The sequence below is a fragment of the Aptenodytes patagonicus genome, chromosome 15 (assembly GCF_965638725.1).
Source record: "Aptenodytes patagonicus chromosome 15, bAptPat1.pri.cur, whole genome shotgun sequence".
NCBI classification, from domain to species: Eukaryota; Metazoa; Chordata; class Aves; order Sphenisciformes; family Spheniscidae; genus Aptenodytes; species Aptenodytes patagonicus.
In genome coordinates, this window is record NC_134963.1 from 8668853 (window position 1) to 8689370 (window position 20518).

The 20518-nt window shown below is 58.9% G+C and overlaps 3 protein-coding genes across 9 annotated transcripts in view; 1 reads left to right on the plus strand and 2 right to left on the minus strand.

Moving 5' to 3' along the window:
* Positions 1-958: 958 nt before the first annotated feature.
* Positions 959-2961, minus strand: C15H12orf76 (chromosome 15 C12orf76 homolog). Its single transcript, XM_076353158.1, has 2 exons — positions 2853-2961; positions 959-2685 (listed from the first exon to the last, which is right to left on the minus strand). Exons 1-2 carry the CDS (start codon positions 2959-2961, stop codon positions 2600-2602), a joined length of 195 nt encoding a protein of 64 aa, XP_076209273.1. The 3' UTR covers positions 959-2599.
* A 2003-nt stretch (positions 2962-4964) lies between these two features.
* On the minus strand, positions 4965-12764 carry LOC143167310 (sodium-dependent serotonin transporter-like). The gene is made up of 13 exons (XM_076352605.1): positions 12545-12764; positions 10747-10881; positions 10365-10584; positions 9941-10079; positions 9487-9621; positions 8660-8763; positions 8249-8376; positions 7821-7933; positions 7381-7512; positions 7145-7244; positions 6829-6929; positions 5528-5695; positions 4965-5045 (listed from the first exon to the last, which is right to left on the minus strand). Exons 1-13 carry the CDS (start codon positions 12762-12764, stop codon positions 4965-4967), a joined length of 1776 nt encoding a protein of 591 aa, XP_076208720.1.
* Positions 12765-20319: 7555 nt separating this feature from the next.
* Positions 20320-20518, plus strand: part of SGSM1 (small G protein signaling modulator 1) — a 50300-nt gene continuing 50101 nt past the window's right edge. For all 7 annotated transcript variants that reach the window (XM_076352585.1, XM_076352587.1, XM_076352591.1 and 4 more), the window contains exons 1-2: positions 20320-20365; positions 20456-20499. In XM_076352585.1, the coding sequence (XP_076208700.1) occupies positions 20347-20365; positions 20456-20499 (63 nt within the window). In that variant the 5' untranslated portion in view covers positions 20320-20346. The remainder of the gene's footprint in view (positions 20366-20455; positions 20500-20518) is intronic.

Sequence of the window (20518 nt, forward strand, 5' to 3'; positions counted from 1 at the left end):
CTTTTTAATAATGATCCTTATCTGCATTTTTGTACATCAAAGGTGACATTATCATCTATGAAACTATCAAAGATAGTTCTGGTTTAGTCTGAAACAGACACATGATCCCTGGAACCATTTTTCTGACATTTTCAGCCAACCTTTGAGTCTCCCCGTGTTGACAACAGGGACCGGTACAGCACAGACAGTACTAAGGCAATGAAAGGCAGGGTGGTGGTAGGACTTCAGCGCTGTCGGCTGGTTTCTGTATGTACCTTTTTGTGAGTAACAGAGAGAGGAGACCGGCAGAGGGTTGCACTTAATAGTAGTGCTGAGACTGCTGTATGAAAGCCGAGTCCAACTTCTCTTTCCAAGGAAGCTCGAGGCTTATGTAGGAAAGCAGAAGCTCAGTTACAAATACCTGTAGTTTCTTCTGAAACTGTAACTAGCTTTTAAATAGCGCAATTTAAAGTTCTTCAAACTGATACCATTTCCACAGTGTTGGTGCTGTGCGGCTGTTCCTGAAAGTGAGACGAAGTAGGTACTTTTTTGTGCTTTTAGACTGTTGTTTCAAGCAGGCAGGCTACGTACAGCAAGAATTCATGATGTGCTTAATTTGGAAATCCTTCTTATACTCCTTTGGCTGACTTTTGATTCAAAATAGTTAGTCTTCATAACTGAGTTAACTGAACTTTACCTGTTAACGTCTGCTGGTAACTGCACTACACTTGCACAATAAGGTTTCATTTTCAGTTTACTCTTAACAGTTCCTTGCTAACAAGCACCCATGAAAACAGGGGCTTCACCCAGCTCTTACTATCACACTGCTGTCCTGCCCCCCCTTCCCTCACCATTGAAAATGGGGTAAGAACTGTAAGATTATCAGAGGTGGGAAAGGGGACTGCCTCATCCCTTCATACAGCTACAGCTGAGTTAATAACAAACAGAACATCCATGAATAAATAAAAAGAGTCCTGGATTGTTTACTTAGCTTTTTATTTGTACAAAGAGACATAGCAGGGAGTGAAGAATGAATGCAAATAAGAATGCTGCTCCTGGGAACTCGGAGCTGTAGCTGCAAGCTACACCATCCATCCCCCCACAAACAGCACACAGGTACAGGCCAAGTTTTACACCAGACGAAGGACCAAGAAAAGTCAGTGATACAGGGCTCGGTCATCAAAAAAAAGAAAAGGATCAGAAAGCAATAGAACAGTGTTACCTTGCTTGCTCACTCATGTTTCACTTAGATTAGTAACTAGATCCGTTCTAGGCCAGTCTCCCACTGTCACTTTACTAATAGAGCAGCAGCAAAGAAAATCCCCCGTTGCAATCAGTGGTCGGTGTCCTTTAAGACAAACTGAACAGAAAATATGTCAGGTGCAGCACAAGGTTTTAGAGAACAGGTCACCACAATTGTTCTGGAAGTTAAGTTTTAAAACGCTAAATAAATTACTAGCCAAAACACCCCTATGTTAAATAGCAAAGTAATACTTAATAAGCAAAATCCAGTTATTACTCATAGCAGTGCAAAACAAAATAGCAGCATTCATATGCAAGTGTGATTTCAGTGTAAACCCTTGAATTTATTACTGAAAATGCATAGAGCAGGTCTGTCCGGAGCTTAAACACAACATACTTCTAGAGAGCCTGAGCCCAGCAGTCTCAAGCATCTGCCTGGCTTGCAAGCTTTTGGAGGCTCCTATTTCCAGTAGGACAGTAACCTGCTCAGGAGCACAAATCCACCTGCAAGGAGAGGAGTGTTCAGCACAGGCTGGAAACCCTCGCCGGCACCCCAGTTCGTAACAGGTTCAGCAGGGCTGTTTTGGTGCAAGGCTGCTTGGGGCTGTTTAGGTAAGAGTTAAAGCAAATAACGTCAGGAATGACAAGCCGGTCCCTAAACAGCTACACCAGGGTCTGCTCATGCTTCAGTATTTCTGCTCAGAGGTAAGCACGTACCAGACCCCCACAGCCACAGCTGCGGTCGGTTGCTGAGCTTTTGCCCTTGGACTATTTTTGAAGGCTGCGCTACAAACACTCAAGACTCAGCATTCAAGCAAGGAACTGAATTAATTGGAAAGCAAAACTAGACGTGGTGTAACTGAGTGCTTGGGCCTGCTCGACAGACAGTGATGTTAATGGTCTGGCCGTGTTCTCGTGCTGACGCAGCGCGGTTCCCCGGGCACTGATCAGAATGGGCGTCACGGCCGGTCGCATTCCCGGCAGCCTCCCAAGGCCCCGGGTGCACACACGCACCAGGGATGCTCTCGAGCACATCACGTCAGATCAGCCTCGCTGAAACGCTGCGTTTTGGGAAGAAGGTGCGTTGCTACAGGCCCTGCTCCAACCCAGCCGGGTTTGCTGCGGAAGCGCTCCCGGGAGGTCCAGGAGCCAGTTTGCTGAGGACTGGGGCGTGACTTCCAGCACCCAGCCATACTGTCATTGAAAGTGACATCACGATGGAGCCACACGATGCTGCGTGGGCAAAGAGCCGTCCACACGACGTCAGGGCATCCCCCGTCGCTGGCAGGAGAGGTGGCGGGACGGCTGGGTGCCAGGCGGGAGAACCAGGCGGGACCGGCAGCGCTTCCCCACGACGGGCCCGCCGGGTCCCGCTCCGCTACCGCCGTCGGACGGGCTTGTAAACGCAGACGGCCATGAGGATGATGGTGAGCAGCAGGGCGCTGAGGATGCTGCCCAGCAGCACTGCGGGAGGAGGGAGCGCGACAGGTTAGGATTTGACTGCCCTCCCCGAGACGTTTCCCCAAATTAGCTTTAAAAAAAAAAAAGAAAAAAAGAAAACCAAGCAGAAAGGCGCCCAAGCGCTGCCGTATTTGCAACCCGCCCCTTGCCGCCGCCCGACCGCTCCTTACCCAGGTTCTGCTTCTGCAGCACGGCGTAGGGCCGGCTGCGCTCCGCCGGGCCCGGGGCCAGCAGGGCCAGCGCCGCCAGCGCCCAGCCCCGCACCGCCGCCAGCGCCATCGCCGCTCCCCGCCGACCGCCCGGTCCCGGCCCCGGTCCCGCCGCCCCCGGCCTTTGTCCGCCCGGCCCGGCCCTTCCTCTTCCTGCCGCCCCGCCCCGGGCAGGGCCCGCCCCGCCGGGCGCCGGCAGCGCCGGGACGGACCTTCCGGGGAGCGGCGGGGCCGGCGGAGCCCAACTGGCCTGGGCTGCGCTCTCCCCGCCGGGTCGCTCCACCCGCGGGGGAGACCCGGGAGCCCGCCCGGGCGTCCCTGCACCCCCGTGTTCCGCCCCCCCCAGCCCCGTGTGCATCCCCCAGCCCCGTGTTCTCCCCCCCAGCCCCGTGTTCTCCCCCCCCAGCCCCGTGTGCATCCCCCAGCCCCGTGTTCTCCCCCCCAGCCCCGTGTGCATCCCCCAGCCCCGTGTTCTCCCCCCCAGCCCCGTGTGCATCCCCCAGCCCCGTGTTCTCCCCCCCCCAGCCCCGTGTGCATCCCCCAGCCCCGTGTTCTCCCCCCCCCAGCCCCGTGTGCATCCCCCAGCCCCGTGTTCTCCCCCCCCAGCCCCGTGTGCATCCCCCAGCCCCGTGTTCTCCCCCTCCCAGCCCCGTGTGCATCCCCCAGCCCCGTGTTCTCCCCCCCCCAGCCCCGTGTACATTCCCCAGCCCCGTGTGCTCCCCCCCAGCCCTGTGTGCATCCCCCAGCCCCGTGCTCTCCCCCCCCAGCCCTGTGTGCATCCCCCAGCCCCGAGTGCTCCCCCCCAGCCCCGTGTACTTTCCCCAGCCCCGTGTGCTCCCCCCCCAGCCCCGTGCGCTCCCCCCCAGCTCTCGGCTGTGCTCCCCTGTTCTGTTCTGCACCACCCTGAAGGAGAGCGGGAGCCGCCGGGAGGGGACGGTGAGGGTTCAGCGCGGTGGGCCAGCACACGGCTGAGATGTTGGCGGGGAGCTGCTGCTTCGCCTCCGCCGTGGTGAGTGTGGGCGCTGGAAAGTGTTTAATGGGCCCAATAACTGCTGAGAAATGGTGAGACTGCATTGGAAGTGATGTGGCGTTACTGGGAAGCCGCGACAGACGGCAGGTGGCTGGTTCACACCAGCGCCAGGGCTGCTTCACCCTGACCCCAATATTTGTTTTTAAACTGAGATATATTAAGGTCTTTTCTTCTTCACGTGCTGGAGGCTGCCACTTCTCTCGCAGCCAATCCTCCTGGCTCAGCAGAGCTGCCGCATCGTGGGGGCAGAGCCGGGACCGGGCAGCCGGAGGGACTGACCTGCCTTCCTGGCCTGAGGGGCTCTGGCTGCAGCAGCGTGTTCCCGGGAGCGACCCGAGGGGCCACTCAGTTTCTCTACCAGACTTTTGCTCTTTGCAACAGAGCAAGGTATTTGTGTGTCAGGACAGCGGCAGCCCCCCCACCTCCCCCAGCCCAGCCCCGTGCTTTCAGCCGCACCACGGCGCTTTGTGAACACAGCATGGCAAGCTCTGGCTCCTCTCCCTCCTCTGATCTCCTAACAATTGATATCAGCTTTATTTTCCACACCACTCACGGCACAGCTGAAGGCATGCACTGCTCACACCAAGCAGGTTTGCGCAGCAAGGTCGCGAGCGTCTCTACGCAAGATGTGTTCACGGCTTGTACCGTCAGACAGCAATCCCTCTGCTGCGGCACTCGCAGCTGCGCCTCCGTCTTCACAGGGAGTCGGGCTTCACCTCCAAACCGGAGGAGTTTGGCCCTTGGCTTCCTGCGGCGGGTCCCGTTCTCCCTGCTGTGGATCAGAGGTTTTCCTGCCTGCAGCGAGAACGGCCTCCGGTCTGCCAGCACGTGCTGGCGGCACCGCTTCCGCCGAGATGCTCGGGTGCAACGAGAGGCGGCGGCCGGGGAGCTGCCGCCAGCACGTGCAGCTGCCGGGGGAGACACGAGGGGCAGGTTGCTGTGAAGAAGGTGATGGCAGCTTCTCTTCTGCCTGCCCCATTGCTTTGTTGGGGCAGGAGCAGGAAGCCGAAGCAGTCTCTGTGTCCCCTGGACGTGCCGCCAGGCTACAGGACAGGTGACATGCACACCGCCTCTGCTTGGGGGTCTCGCGTTGTTTTCTCCGGCCGAATGCAGATGGCGAGGCGCTGGAGGGTGTAAGCAGGCAGAGAAAAAAGGCAATGGACTTCCTTCCCACACCAGGGCCTGGTGCCACAGGCAGGGCTGCCTGCCCTGGCGTGCCAAAGCCGTCCCCACCAGAATCTCGCTCGCTGCAGGGCTGGGGCTGTGTCAGCCTGCAGCAGACCACAGCGGGCAGGAGGTGTCCCAAAAGTGGGCCGAGAGGAGGGGTGACAGTTGGGGATGGGTCTCCTGCCTCCAGGGCCATGCTGATGTAGTCCCGCTGTCTCCTGGCCCAGCCAAAATCACAGCTTCAGAAATATGACTTAAAAAGATCAGGCCATCGAGCCATGCTCTTCTGAGCCCTTTTCCAAGCAGCTGTCCAGGTGTGATTTAATTGCCACATGAACAAAGATGCTGAGGAGCCCCGGTCTCGCACTGACCCAAGCGGGGGTCCCTGCCCACCCCCAGCCTGTGCAGGGGCCGCAGGATTGCCTGCCCCACTCCTGACCTGCTTGAGAGACCCTGGCGTCCAGACGAGCTTGTACACCATGTAGAAGGGGATGCAGATGAAGGACGATGCTCCTATGAGGTACCCCACTGAGATGCTCCACTCCGGGTACTGATAGTCAAAGAGTGTCAGAGGCGGCTGGTCCAGGAGGGAGCTGACGACTATGAACTGTAACGAAGCGGAGCACGTTAGGGAAGGACGCTCATGGGGCCAGACCATGGCAGGACACGCTCCACTGCCAGTCACAAGCAGGCACAGGGCTGCAGCAGGGCTGTACAGCCCGCAAAACCCATGTGCACACGACACGGGGCCAGAAAAGCTCTTTTGTGATAGCCGGGCATCTCTGGCAGACCAGCCCCGTTGGCTCCCCACAGAGAGCAGATCAGCTGCGACATCTCCCCAGCCCCGGCACTGGTGCCGGCTCATCCCATAAGTTATCCCTATATCCGCATCCCACTGCCACCCCTGCTTTCCTAACCGTGAAAGGCCAACATGGACATTGCAGTGACATTTCCCAGACTGCCACCCCTCGCTAGGTATGGGCTGGGAGGTCTTCATCTAACAAACCCCACAGAGACAGTGGCCTGCAAAGGCTGCACGTCCCCGTGCTGAAATGAAATCATTTGCTGTCTGCTTTGATTATAATACTTCTCCCTTAATAACCTGGGCAAAGCGCTTGGAGCCGTAATTAATCCTCACAAGGCCTCTTCTCCTGCAGATCCAGTGAGATTAGACCCCTCTGTCTCTCGCAGATGGCAGCCTTTGAAGTGCCGGGGGAGCTGGCATTTCAAAGGGGATGGATCCGGCCCAGTGCACAGCGCCGCAGTGCCATCAGAGATGCAGCCACGACTGGCCGTGCCAGTGTGAGCGCGGGATGCTGCGGACCAGGAGGGTGAAACGGGGCCGCACTCACGCCCGTGTGAGCACCCAGCTGCCAGCTGCCAGCTTTGTACTGGAGCACAGCTCCAGAAGAGGCTGGAAAATGCACTTCCAGCTCCCTTTCTCATTGAAACCCGCTGTCCCAGGGGTTGCGGACAGCTTGTCATTGCCCGTGGCTGGAGCAGCAGCGTGGGGAGCTGGCAGGGAGGGCTGGCATGATGTCCTACAGCCCCAGCCAGGACCCCAGTGCACCCTCCCAACAGCTTGTTCACCCCGTGCAAGCGAGAGGGGAGCCAGCGGTGCAGGCACCCGGGGAGCTGGGCAGCAGCAGCAGCAGCCATGGAGGGGAAGAGCAGCTCCCCTGCAGGGCATTCAGAGCGGGGTTGACAACCTGGTCTTTAATTCGGGCTATAGATACTCACTGCTAACAAGGCAGGGCTGATGGCGACCCAGCACACCTTCCAGAACATGCCTGGGGTGAAGCCCAGCATGGCTTTCACGTCATGGGAGAACCTCTGTATCCCTGCCGGAGGAGAGAGCCATCACAGCCCCGGAGACCCGCAGAAGACGTGGGTACAGGGACACGGACACGATGCCCTCCGTGCCCCATCCCAGCCTCGCCAGGAGTCACGCACGTGCTTCTGCCCCCAAACCCCCTGGCATTTACTCACCTGCATAAGGTTAAATACCCATGTAGGTGCCTGCAGGATGTTTTTCATAACAGAGGCAGTTTCTTACCGTAAAACCAGGAGACAGCAATTGTTTCCAGTAACACCACCGCCAGGATTGAGCAGCCAGCACCAAATTCCTCCAGCAGTTTCACCACGTAGGCTCCCCCCTGGAACAGCACAAGGGAGGGGAGGGCAGCTGCAGGGGTGCGGAGCAGGTCTTTGGCAATGTCCCGCACCAGGGGTTGTTGGAGAGACGAGTAGGTGTGTGGCGGGGACGGGAGCGGAGCGGTGCCCGGTACTCACGTAGGTGAGAGTGCTCAGGGAGCCCAGGAAACAGACTGTGATGAGGCCGAGGACGAAGAGCTCCCGTCGCCCAGCCAGGACCTGGGGGTACTCGTCCATCACAGCCGTGATCACGGCCTCCAAGCCCCCAAACTGCAAAGGAAACGCCGGCGTGGGGTGGAGAAATGAGACGTGGGGACAGTCCTGCTCCCCGAGAAAAATCTGCTCTGCTCACGGCCCCCTCTGCCTGTGAGCAGAGGGGGGACATCCCATCCCGTCCCCTCCCTCCATCCCCGCTCTGGCCATGCTCGGAGGGCTCAGGCAGGCAGCTCTCCTTCCCGAGGCCATAGCTCCCCTTGTCACCCCGCTATTAGCCATGGGACACGGCCATCCCCAGACCCCACTGGGGACACGGCTCCAGGCTGCATGGCTGTGCTGTCGCACTCCACAGAGGTGCCTACCGTGCTGTCCAGCCCCAGCGTTATCATCATCAGGAAGAATATGATGGCAAAGAAGGTGGATCCCACCATGTTGGCGATTGCTTCAGGGTAGGTGATAAAAAGGAGGCTTGGCCCTGGGAGGGGACACCGGTTTGGTTTGCTGTTCACCGGCTGCTCTGGCACAGCCCTGGGTGCCGGTGGGAATGCGCTTGGGGAAGATGCCCCAAAGCCAGAGTGGCCGTGCCTGGCCCTGGCTGAGAGACAAGGGCCAGACACCTCTCTGTCCTCTGCTCCTGGGAACGGCTCCTGGGCACAAGCCCCCACACCCTGGCAGACCCCAGGGCCAGCCATCACCCTGGCCCCCCTCGGCCACGATGGGCACACAGAGCCCTGGGGCACCTGGGCACCGCGGGGCCAGGATGGGGCAGTTGTGCTGGAGAGAGACGAACCTTTATCTCTTGCAACATCCTCCACCTCCACGTCCCTCATCTCAGCCATGTAGCCGAGCACGGTGAAGATGACGAAGCCCGAGAGGAAGCTGGTGAGGCAGTTCACCATGCTGGTGATGAGCGCGTCCCTGGAAAGCAGAAAGCAGGGAGACGTGTCCTGCGGCAGAAACGTCCCTCCAGCACAGCTCTCGCACCATCTCAGCTGACCCAGTCGCCTGCACCCCCGCCAGTTCCCTCTTCCAGCCCCGCATACCAAAACCATCAGTAAAATGGGGAAAGATGCTCAGCCTGTGGCCGCGGGGTGCAGGAGCTGTCAGGATGCGGCTCCACTGCAGCCGTGCCTGGTGCAGCCCCCATGCCCACAGGGTGCAGCCCCTGTGCCCGCAGGGACCCATGGCTGCGGGAGCTCACCGGTAGCAGTTGTTGTGGAAATGGTTGTAACTGGCGAGAGCAAGAAGGACACCGAATCCAGGGCCCAAGGAGAAGAAAATCTGCGCAGCAGCATCAACCCAAACCTGGCAGGAGAAGCAACAGGCAGGCTGGAGAATAGGCACGGGGTCCTGGGGGCTGGGAGGTGCCCCACGGCGTGCCTACCCCATAGCATGCCTACCCCGTAGCGTGCCCACCCCACAGCGTACCCACCCCACGGCATAGGGATGGGGTCCTTGTTGGTACATACTGCCAAACCTCCTCTCTTGCCTGGGGCTCCTTCCCCTGCCCCGTGCTCCCGCAAAGGCATCCCAGGAGCAGGGGAGCTGCCATGGGAAGGAGGGAGCTCGTTTCCACCCTGGGTCCTGCAGCAGCAGAATAAAGCAACAGCATCTGCACTCCCCTGTGCCTGGAGGGGGGACGGAGTCGAAGGGAGCCCCGAGACCCCCATGCCCACTCCTGCCCTGGCAGGTTCAGTCCCAGCAGCACGACCCTGATTACCTTTAATGAGAATTCTCAAGTGCTGCCTGGTAATTACCCACAGGAAGCCTATTGTCAGGTCAGGGCGAGAACACAGCACAAACAAAACCCAGTGGCAATGAGATGGGTGATTCAATTACAGATTTACATTTCCAAGAGCCTGTCCAGGGCGTCTTGTTTCTGTAGGAACAAGGGCCCCATCGCACTGCGGCTCTGGCCAGACCCTCGAGCAGGAGTGGCTGTGTGTCCTGGGGAGGGGGTCTGGGTGCTGCCATTCCCAGGGCGGGGGGCAGCCGGAGCCGGGGTGGTGCATCCCACTGCACACTCACTGCGGTGCTCAGGAGCTTGCCCCAGTCCGGGCGCAGGTAGAAGATGACCCCTCTCCAGGCGCCAGGCAGGGTAGCCCCCCGGACCAGCAGGATGAGGAGGACGACGTAGGGCAGCGTGGCCGTCACCCACACCACCTGGAGAGAGGCAGCCATCAGCCCCTGGTGCCAGCAGAGCTGCTCCACCAAGCGCCCAATCCACCTGTGTCGGGCACGGCCAGCTCGCTCACGGCTGCCCAGGGTGGCCGAGGGGTAGGGGTGTGGGGAGGAGGCAATATCCCATGTTTAAGCAGCCAGGAAGACCCCACCAGCTGCCAGGCACATGCTCTGCTTGGTCCCTCCTGCCTGGCCCTGGCCATGGAGGGGATGCTGCATGCCGGGCTGCAAGCCCCCCCGTGCCCAGGGCTCTGGCACGTCCATGCCCTGGCAGGGCTGGCAGCAGAGCCCTCTTTCTTACCTTCCCGGAGGTTTTCACCCCTTTCCACAGGCTGAAGTAGACGATGGTGAAGATGAGGAAAAGGCAGAGGAGCAGCTGCCAGTGGATTCCCCCCATGTCGTAGAGACCCCCGGACTTCTGGATCTCCAGGACCTTCCTCCTGCGGGCAGGGATCCCCACAGCCGGGGAGAGTGTCTCAGGTCAGCATGGTGCTGCTGGCTGTGCCCTTGCAGGCAGCCGGGGAGCAGGCTCAGCCCTGGGCAGGCAGTCCCACACTCACCTCTCTCCCAGCGCACTGAGAATGGGGACCGTGAGCTCCCCAAGAGCATCCCCATGTGAAAGCCTGCTCCCAGGCACCCCGGTCCTGCTCCCCGCGCGGCAGACCCGAGTGCCTCCACAGGGATGTGCCCCAGCTTAAACACATCATCCACGTATGTGCACTTACGTATAAAACTCTTCGGCGGGGGACCTGGAGAAGTTGGTCCAGGTCACGTTGCTCCTCCCGAAGTAGTTGGTGCAGTCGGGCGTGTTCCAGGGGTTGTCGCAGCTCGCCCAGGGCAGGGTGCCCGAGAAGGACGAGTAGAAGTAGTAGAGAGCCCAGGCGATGATGGTGTTGTAGTAGAAGGAGACGTACAGGCCAATGATGCAAATGGCAAAGCCGATGCCTGGGGAAAGAGGGGGGCAGACTCAGCAGCCCGCGCCGGTCCAGCCCTCTCGCTGTCCACCGGGACGCGGCTGCGGGGACCTGCACCACCTGCGTGGCCCCGCTCACCAACACTGCATGGCCCCGACTGCGTGGCAGTGGCCTGGGGCTGGGGGTCTCTTACCTTTAAAGATGGGGCAGATGCGCTTCCAGATGGGGATGGCACCCGTCCTGTGGAACTGCCCCAGGGCCAGCTCCATGTAGAAGAGGGGCACCCCTCCGAAAACAGCCATCAGTGTGTACGGGATGAGAAAGGCTCCTGCGGGGTGAGGAGCAGAGCGGCAGTGACCACCGCGGCCCCGCGCTGGCCGGTGAGCACAGGCAGGCTGCGGGTGGAGGGCTGCCACTGCCATCCCTCCCAGCGCTGCAGGGATGTGTCACGGAGCAGCGTGCACGAGGGGTTTGGATGTGTGTTTGTAAGATGCTTTGCAAATTATCTGTTCAGAAGGGGCTCGCGGATGTGAGGACCCTGCTCGGTGCCCCAGCCTCCTGGGCTGCTGTGCTGGTCCCCGCTGGCGTCCCAGCCTTCGCTGGGGAGAGATCGTTTGGCCGGGATGGTACAAAGAGCAATAGAAACCATCAAGGGATAGGGCACCACGCACCTCTCAGGTCTAGAAGAGTTTTGGAGAAAATCCCACTGAATATGCATGGTCACCCCGAGACACAAGTAATTAGCGCTGTAATCTGCATTATTCATAACAATGTCATCTGTACCAGGGCTACACTTGTACCCCATGGAGGTTTTGGAACTGGAGCTGCCCACCACGCTCGTCAGAATAGCCCTGCTGGGATTAGTTAATTTAACCCCCACGGCTCCTCTTTCCGAGAGCCCTCCACGCGCTCCACCCTCAACCCCTCAAGGGTTTCTCTTCTAGGAACATCTCCAGCTGATGGGTGAGCCCAGCACTGGCCTGGATCAGCTCTCCCGCCCTGCGTGGACCATGGCTGTCCTTTCCAAGAGCTGCTGTTTGAACTTCTCACCTTCCTGTGTGCGTGGGGCGGGTAAGGAAAGCATCTGCCTGACCCACATCAATGAAGAGTGGCTAAAGTTTGCTCCCGGTCCCACAGGAGTAAATCACAAATAACTGTGCTTGGATGTGGGCACCTGGGATCCACATTTTAGCCTTGAGTATGGTACTAATTATCTCCTTCTAATTTTCCCAAGCAGTAGAGGACGTTACCCGAATGCTGACTTTGGCAATTAAATCCACTGTGCTTTTGCAAACAGCACAAAATTTTCATTCCTCATTTTTAATTTCCATGCAAGGGGTTTTTCTACTCTGCTCTATTTAAAGCAATTTATTTAGTTGTCATTTACTCAAGGTTTTTTCCTTCACGGACCTTTTGTATCTTAACTTGCTGTTGATCCCTCACAGGAGCGAACACCTGCAGCCCTGTGCAGCGCGGGGCCGCGCGTCCCGGAGAGCCGGGGCTCCTCCGTGGGGTCCAGCACTGCCGGCTGCACGTCCGGGATCTGCGGCAGGCAGCTGGGATGCTTGCGAGGATTATTTTAAAACACAAGCCATCAGAAAGGGTTGCTTTCACAAAGTCACAAGATCATAAAGGGTGCAAACCTTCCACCCTAAATTTGCAGATTCTTAATCCTTTTATGCAGTTTGGACCACGCTAGTTTTCTCTTTGTGATCCTAGAGCTGCTAACGCACCTCCAACCATGCCAGGGAAGGAGTGAATGACAACAGGGAAGGAGTGAATGGAAGGGGATTTTGAATGAAGAAAGACACAAAACAGAAAAGAGACAGATGTCAGGAGAAGTTGGGTCAATCTCCAAACTGCCCTCTCCGGAGAGGAGCAGCTAGAGACAAAGAAAGAAAAGCAGCAGCGAGTTTTTCAGCATCAGAAAGATGAAAACCAGATTTCTTTTCTCCAAAAGAAGACTTAAATAATCCTAGCGGTGTCCTTACCCCCTCCGTTTTGGTAGCAGATGTAAGGGAATCGCCAGATGTTGCCCAGATCGACAGCGAATCCGATGACCGAGAGGAGGAAATCCATTTTTTTGCTCCATTTGTCCCTGGGGTGGCTTTGGGACCCCGGGGGTGCGAGGCCGGCTGTGGGACCCAGGCGGGGGGCCGTGCCCTGCCGGGGAGGGCTGGCGGCAGGCGCCGGGCAGGGCTGCTCTGCCATCCTGCCACCCTGGCAAATCCTGCAGGATTCAGGCTGAGTAACTTGGGGACGGGAAGGATTTTTCTGTTGCTGATGACAGATCCGAGGAGGGGAGGGTCAGGCTGACTGCGCTTCCCCACCTCCCGCTGGAAACCCACAGCACCGAGAGCAGCCGGCAGAGAAACCCGTCCTCTGATCAAAGGCAGGAGGCGGGAGAGCAGTTTTCTGAGCACAGGGCTGAGGCGCGGGGACCAGCTTCACCGCACGGGTCTCTGTCCCCTCTGCTCCCTGGGTCTGCGCCTGGGCGGGTGCATTTTGGGGTTGGGTTGGGGCTGGTGAAACAGAATTGTATTTGCACCCCGAGGTGGTGCTCCTTCCTCCTGACAAATAGTTATTTCTTTCTCCTTGGTGTATTTTGCAATTACCACTCTACGAATGATGACACCAGACCCACCAAAGGAGACGACCACTCATTCTTGCAGGGGAAACTCTGTGGAGCGAGCGGGGCCTGGAAATGCCCCCTGGCCGGGAGGCAAGCACAGGGCACAAACTTGACTGGTGCTTGCCATGGGCCCACCGGACCCTCGTGGGCTGGGGGCATCTCTGTGTGCGGCCGGGAACCAGCATCACTCGCACAGAGCCGCCCGGTTTGAGCCATCCCGCATCGCCCCGTCTGTCCTCATGGACTTGCTGGGTCTTTCTGTAGCCCAGGGGTGCGAGTTGTTGCAAATAAGCCTCTGGAAAGTGAAGTAACTTTTGCAGCTCAGATGCAATCAGGGAGGGGATAGCAGTGTACCAAAAGCCATTGCTCTCTTCAGTTTGACAGTTTAACAGCAAATTTTATGGCAAATGAAAAGTGCCTGTGGAGGCTTACAGCCCAGGCAGGTCCCTGTGTCTCGCCGCCAGCTGCGACACAAGGGCCGGTGCCAAGCGAGCCCTTGCCCAAGGCCACCAGGTGCTCCCAGGGCCCCGGGGTGCTCCAGCACCGGCTTTTCCAGGCACCCTCATCTGTAATTAAAAGAAACCACAGAAGAGATCAAACTGGGAACTGCAGCTCTTAGGGCCATGGTTAGCGGGTTGCTGTGATGACCTGATGCAGGTGCCCGGTGTCTGCCCAGCACGGGAAACCTCTGGACACTGTTAATCCTTCAGGCACACACATGGAGACCCGTTAGAAACGTCCAGTCAAAACCACACTTTTCTTTTCTGGTGTGTCTGGTGCTGGCTGCCGGGGCTGTCAGACCGGAGCAGCTCAGGGGGCTGATGCTGCTCCCTGGGCGGACGTCCTGGTGCTCTGGGTGGCTGCAGCGAGGTGCGCAGGACGGGCTGTGCCTTGGTGGGTTCAGCCCAGGCCGCGGTGGCATAGTCACCTCAGGGCAGGGACGCGGCTCTGCCAGGGGACGCCACCCCACCGGCTCCTCGCCTGCACAGCGTGAGCACAAGAGTCCTGGGAACGGGATGTTTTTCTCTTAACCAGCTACCCCTCCTTGCCCTCCTGGATTTGGCTGCCCCCAGCACCTCGCCGTGTGTCCCCAGGTGTTCCCTCACCCGCTGTGGGGACCACAGCAGTGGACGGCCGAACCGGTCCCCAGCCCCGAGCTGCCCCCTCCCAGCGGGCAGTGATGGGTGGTGGATCCGCTCCCGCCACCCACCCGCTGTCGGTCCCCGCGCAGGGCGGGCTGTGCTCGGCACGGCTTCTCCCTCTCTGCTCATGGAACGTGAAATTATTGTTCCTTTTAACACCTCTCATTTGAAAATGCAACAGTTTTCTGCTGGTGGGTTTTCAAGGAGTGACTGGCAACAGCTCTCTGCACGTGTTTTTCTCCGAGCAAAGGGGTTTAGTTGGAGGGTGTCAGGCTGACCCGACGCGCTGGTCCCTGCGCTGGGTGGGGAGCGAGTGGAGGTTGGGGGGGTCCTGCCACGGCCAGGCAGAGCCCCCGCTCCGTGAGCCCGCGTGCACGTGGCCCCATGGCTTTGCCGGTGCAGCTCTCCCCCGAGCTGAGGCCCAGCACACAGGTGAGGGACAATTAATCTCCTGTGGGTTTATAAGGGATTTGTGTCACTCCTGGGACTTTGCAAAGCCGTGAATTTCAGTTGCAGTCCTTACAATACGGGTGTGGGCGCAGCCGTTGGAAATTAACGGCAAGGCTGTACTCAACTGCTGGTGCTGCGGGGGGCTGGCAGAGGGGCTGCAGCCACCGAGGGCTCTGAGTCTTCCCTTGCTTGGGGATGAAGGTGAGAAATCCCCGCTGCTGGCGTGATCTGTCTGAGGAGCGTGCTGGGGGAAGCAAGGTTTAATCCCCCCTGACTGAGGACCATTCTAAGGGCGTAAATGACAGAACAGAGATAGCTGGTGCCATAGCAACTGTAAAAAAATAATATCTCTCTCGCTGTAGCTGACCCTTCTTTTCTCCGGGTAGTTTACATGCAATGGCTCGGTGTGCCACGTGTGGAGACCCTCCTGCACCCGGGTCCTGCTCACTGCTCAGGAAGCCTCAGCAGATGGGCTCAGAGTCACCCCCAGCCCCAACGGGAGGAGCTGGCCGCGCTGGTAGCAGGGTGTGAGAGGTGGTCTGCAGTGGTCTGTGGGGAGCAAGTCCCCCCGCAGCATCCCTCAGCGCGGGGCGCTGGCCTGAGGCCCCTTCCCGAGTGTGAAGCAGCAGCTGTTCAAACACTGGCATCTTTTTAAAACTAAGCTACTTGCTCTCCTGAAGAGCCTCTTGCTTTCTCCGCATTGATCTTTTAAATTATACATAATGAGAGGCCCGAGGTGGGCTTTGTACTTGCACCTTGGGCAGAGCTGAGCATGCAGGAACAGCACTAGCCAGGCACGGCTGTAGCTATTCCCACAACAGGTCCAAGCCAGAGCTGCACGGTGGTTTTGCAACACAGGGATGTGCAGGCCGCATGTTGCTGTTTATAAGCTCCCTATGCCAAGGCACCGGCCGGTATCAGTTTCCCAGCACGCCGGTGCTGCTCCGCTCCAGCCGAGCCGATGTGCCGTGCCGTCGGTTCGATGCCAATGCTGCCGTTCCAGCAGCCTCCATCCCTGACAGATCCCCCCGGGTCCTCGCTGGTGAATGAGCCGCGAATGCACCCAGTGCTCCCGTCCCGCTCCCCCAGCTCCCACCTTCTCCTCGGGCGCCCGATCGCCCACCCGTGCCGCTGCCTGCTGCCTCTCTGCACCGACCTGCTAATGCGGCTGCCTCTTCTCCAGCATCGGGTCAAGGCTGCCGCTGTCAAGTCAATGAGGAGAGAGCTTTGAAATCTTAATTTTTTTTTAGAAGCTGCCAGCTGGAAAAACCATTGCAGGTTCTCAGGGCTGCTGGAGACGGGAGGAGGGCAGAGGGAGGGGTGTCTTCGGGAGCTGGTTTTCACTGCGAGGAGCTGTGCTCCCCAGAGTCAGCCCCAGTGTTTTGGGGCCCTGTGAATGCCGAGCTCCCAGCTGGATCCTGGCTCTGCGACCTGCCGGAGAGACGAGTTTTCCCCAGAATTTTGCTTATTCTGGTCACAGTTGTCCAGCCCCTGTGTAAGGGGCTGTGTGTGTTGCTCCAGCCTGGCCCATCAGCTGTACTGCCTGGGACTCAGGGTGCTCATCAGCGACACACCAGACGGGGGGTTTTCTGGGTAAAATGTTGTTATTTTGCCAATTGTAGCCAAATATTTTTGTCCATCATCTGACACTCAATTAGAAGCATTTCAGAGAGGAGGCTATGGAGACTACATAGCATTTGAAATAATACACAGCTGAAGTCAGGGGTGCTGGATCCGAGCGTTCGCTTTGGCCCGTGATGAGGAAGGGGCAGCCGGCAGGCGGCTACGACGGGGGTCTCTGCCTTTTATTTACTGCAGCTCACGCTCCGAAAGCTGGCTGGTCCCCTGCGCATCAGCCATCACGTTGTCTGAATTCCTGCAACATCACGGTCAGACGTAGTCTGTGGGCTCCCTTCATCAGTTTAGTTTTGCTTTTTCCTGTCGTTTTCTTTACTCAAAGCACAAATCACTTTAGATTTAAAATGTAGAGTTTAAATCTAGCTCAAATCAGATTTAAATTTGAATTTCCATCGTTAGAAGTTGTTTCTAAACAGTACGATTACTTGATTAGCAGATTGCTTTTATCCTACCTGCTCATCCATGCAATGAAATGCAGAAAAGTAAATTGTGGTCTTAAAACAACTATCCTGCTTAAGCCGCAGAGGCAGCAGTGGGAAGTTTAATTTAATTACCATGATACTCAGAGATGTAACTTAATCACATTAAGTATAGATCAACGTGCTCTCATTTAAGCTCTCCAGACTTCAGAAAACAGGGGCCAATCGTCTCCCACCCATCTTTAATCCAGGGAGAAGCAGAATTTTCCAAGGAAAAGGAACCAGCAAGGCTTATGGAGAGCTTGTCCCTGGGCTTGTTTCAGTGAATTTCTCCCCAAAGGAACGTAATAAATTAGTAATAGCTCCCACCCCCACTCACCGTTGTTCCTGGGGAGAAAGAAGCCCCGAAAATCGCTTTTTGTCCCTCTCAAACGGCCTAAGTGTTGCCTTACTTGGTACACGGTCCCACAGAAGTGCCAGCACCACCAACCACCTGAACGTCTCTGGGTTCATTCAGCATGTGGACGCTGCCCACCCTGTGTTAGCCTGGAGTATCGCAGGGAGATTGACAGGACGGAAGATTGTACAAAACCAGCACGGTTCATTAACAGGAATCGAAAGGATCTTCTTCCTCCTCTGGGCTTCCCTCTGCCAGCGCTGTGCATTTGAGTCAAACTCACCAGGTGGTCATCGCTCCCCCGAGCTCGGCAGAGCCCAGGAGGAGTGTGGGTCCCCTCGGCATCACCCCTTGGCCGCATCCTGCTGGCACAGGCGCGGGGGGAACCAGGCAGCACTTAGAGCACAAATGCTACGGCAGAGCTGCCAAGGTGTTCTGGGTTCTGTAAAAGCTGCTTGGCCTCACCTTGACCCTTAAAATAAGGGGGGTTTGTTTGTTGGGACAGGTCCTAAAAGAGTTGTTTTGACTCAGCTTGGACAGACCCGTTTTCCTGATTCAGGTGCTAAACTGAACAATTCCTGCTGTCCAAGTCAAGGTCGATGCCTCCAACATAATTTTCACAATAGCAAAAGTGAGAAACAGGCGGGAGAAACTCGCCCGCCTGCCCGAGGCCGAGTTCGAAGCTTTGTCAGGCAGCCCAGGCTCTCCTGGCTGGCGGATGCTGTTGGTTTAAGTCAGACAGCGCTGGAGAAGCTTTACAGAGACCAGAGCTGTGCAAGGTGCTGTGCGTGACACGTTCGTGCTGTGCCCTGGCTCCTCGGGAACCTGGCACCTTTTCCATTTCAGCATCTGCATGTATGCAGAGCCACGGCTCCACTCTGTCCCCGCGACAACTCGTGGTCAGGGGGGCGAGTAGGCCGTCTCTGCCCTTGGCAATTTAATTCACTGTTGATATCTGATGGCGCTCCTACATCGTGTTTTATGAGGCCACGATGCCTTCATTATGATTGCTTATTAGCCTGTCTTAATTGCCAGTTCAAGACTGTAGGACCCGCGGTCATCAATAAATGACAGACAGGGTTGCAGAGCAGCAGAGCTCGGTAGGAGCCGCGTGGGCTGACTGAGCACGGCCTGAGCCCCTCGGGCAGGGGCGTGCTGCAGCCCGGCTCCCGGCCGGCTGTGCGGGTCTCAGGTCAGACCTGGAAAGCCCTGGGCTCCTGCCTCTTAGCACCTTCGGTCCTTCTCCTCCTGCACCCCTTTTGGAGGAAGGGGACCCCATCCGCAGGGCGCTCCACGGACAGACCCCCGGCGCAGGCTGCAGGGCAGAAGAGATGCAATGGTGCCACCTGGTGAGACCGGGCAAGCCGGGCTCGCTGCCTCGGGGGTCCGCAGCCGGCAGTTGTGGGGCGCAGAGCCGCAGCTGTTCGGACAAACCGGGCACGAGACCCCCGACGCGGCACGCCAGGTCCTGTGCCAGTCGCAGGGGGCCCAACCTGAGGCCAGGGGTGACTCCCCGGGCTGAGATCGGCATCCCGAGGGTCGAGTCAACACTCAGCGACTGCAGACGGGAGTTGCGACCCCCAGCAGCGGCATCTGGAGCTGCCTGCTCAGGCTGGATTCCCACGGACCCCAGAATCTTTCTGGGATCCGTCTGGATCAGCAATCACATACCCCCAAGCAAGCCGGCCCTGTTGCTGCAGTTCAGTAACATTTCAGCTGCGACCACCTCCGTTAACAGGGTATTTAGCGAGCAAATAAACAGCGAAAAGCAAATAACGTACACGGAAATAGGTTTTCTCTACAACGGATATGGCACAGGTATTCTCCTGGCCCCTGTGCCAGCGGTGAAGTAAGAAGGGACCAAAGCCTGATTAATCCCGAGTCCAGAGCTCCCTCCTGTTCTCCCGGCAGACGAGTGCCCAGCCCGGGCGGCGGAGGGGAGCCATCGGCACGGATGGTTCCTGCCATCTTCAGGGTGACCCAGCACTGGCACAGAGCGAAAGGCAGCTGCTCCGACGCAGAGGACACAGCCCAGCTCCGGGTGCGGCGGAGAAGCAGCGCCCAGGGCTGCGGGGGCTGGTGGGTCACCGGGGGGGCTGGAAGAGGTGGGAATTTGTAACAGGCTGGGACCTTCCCTGCTGTCTGTGCCGGGATTGAGTCCCTTCCCAAGTGACGGCAGCGAGGGCCAGCCGGGCCTGCGTCGGTGGCTGGCGGCCATGTGCCGGCGTGCAGCGTGGCTGGGCGCCGCTGCCCTCGCGCTAATGCGGTTTGTAGTTATTGGAAACTGGACTGCGAAGGAGCCGGGATCCTGTTTCTATGGAAATGTCCTGGAACAGCAAACGAGGGAAGAGAAAAACAGAAGATATGTTAATGGGAGCTGCTAGGCAGGGCTTTCTCTGAAGGGGTTGCGATTTTGATAGAAGGCATCTCGGGTCTCCTGTGATTAGGTCTTCTCAGCTCATTATCACCTTCCCCGTGCGGAAGAGCCCACGGGAGGGTGCCCGGACGGCGCACGGCTGCCAGGACGTTGTCGCTTTGCCCCTCCGTGTAACTCCAATGGCTCCCAAAGCCCCGTAGGGTGCCGGACACTGCCGGCTGCGCCCGCCCCAAAGCAGACCCATATGCAGGGACACACCAAGGGTTCACCCCGGCTGCGGCCTGCGCCCCGTCTCCATGTCACCCAGCCCCGCGGGTCGCCGTCCCCGGTCACCTCGGGGCACCTCGGCCCCGGGTTGGGGGGTGCTGGGGCCTCGCTGGGAGGGTGTCCCCAGTTGGGGGGTGCCTGGTGGTGGTGAGCCCCTGGGATCTGGGGTCCCGGTTGCGGTCCCCACTGAGGGGCCGGGCCTAGTTGGGGTCCGCCCACCGAGGGTCCGGGCCCGGTTGAGGTCCCCCTTGAGGGCCGGGGCCCGGCTGGGCTCGCCCCCCGAGGGCCGCCCGTTGCCGGGGGTGCCCGCTGCCCGTCGCCCAGCGGCGCGCGCGGATTGGCGGCGGCGGCGGCGGCCCCACCCCGGCGGGCGCGGGTGGGCGGTGCGGCCCGGTCGGCCCGGCCCGGCCCGGCCCCGCGGAGCGGCTCCGCCGCCAGTCTGCCGGCGCTGCGGAGCGGAGGAGCGCGGCCATGGCGGCGGCCCCGGCGGGTAGGGCGGGCGGCCGGGCCGGGGCCGGGGCCGCGGGCGGCGGGGCCGGGCCGGGCCGCACTAACGGGCCTCTCCCCCTTCTCCCCACAGAGGCGGAGACCCGGCAGCGGCTGCTGCGCACCGTCAAGAAGGAGGTGGGTGCGGGACCGCGGC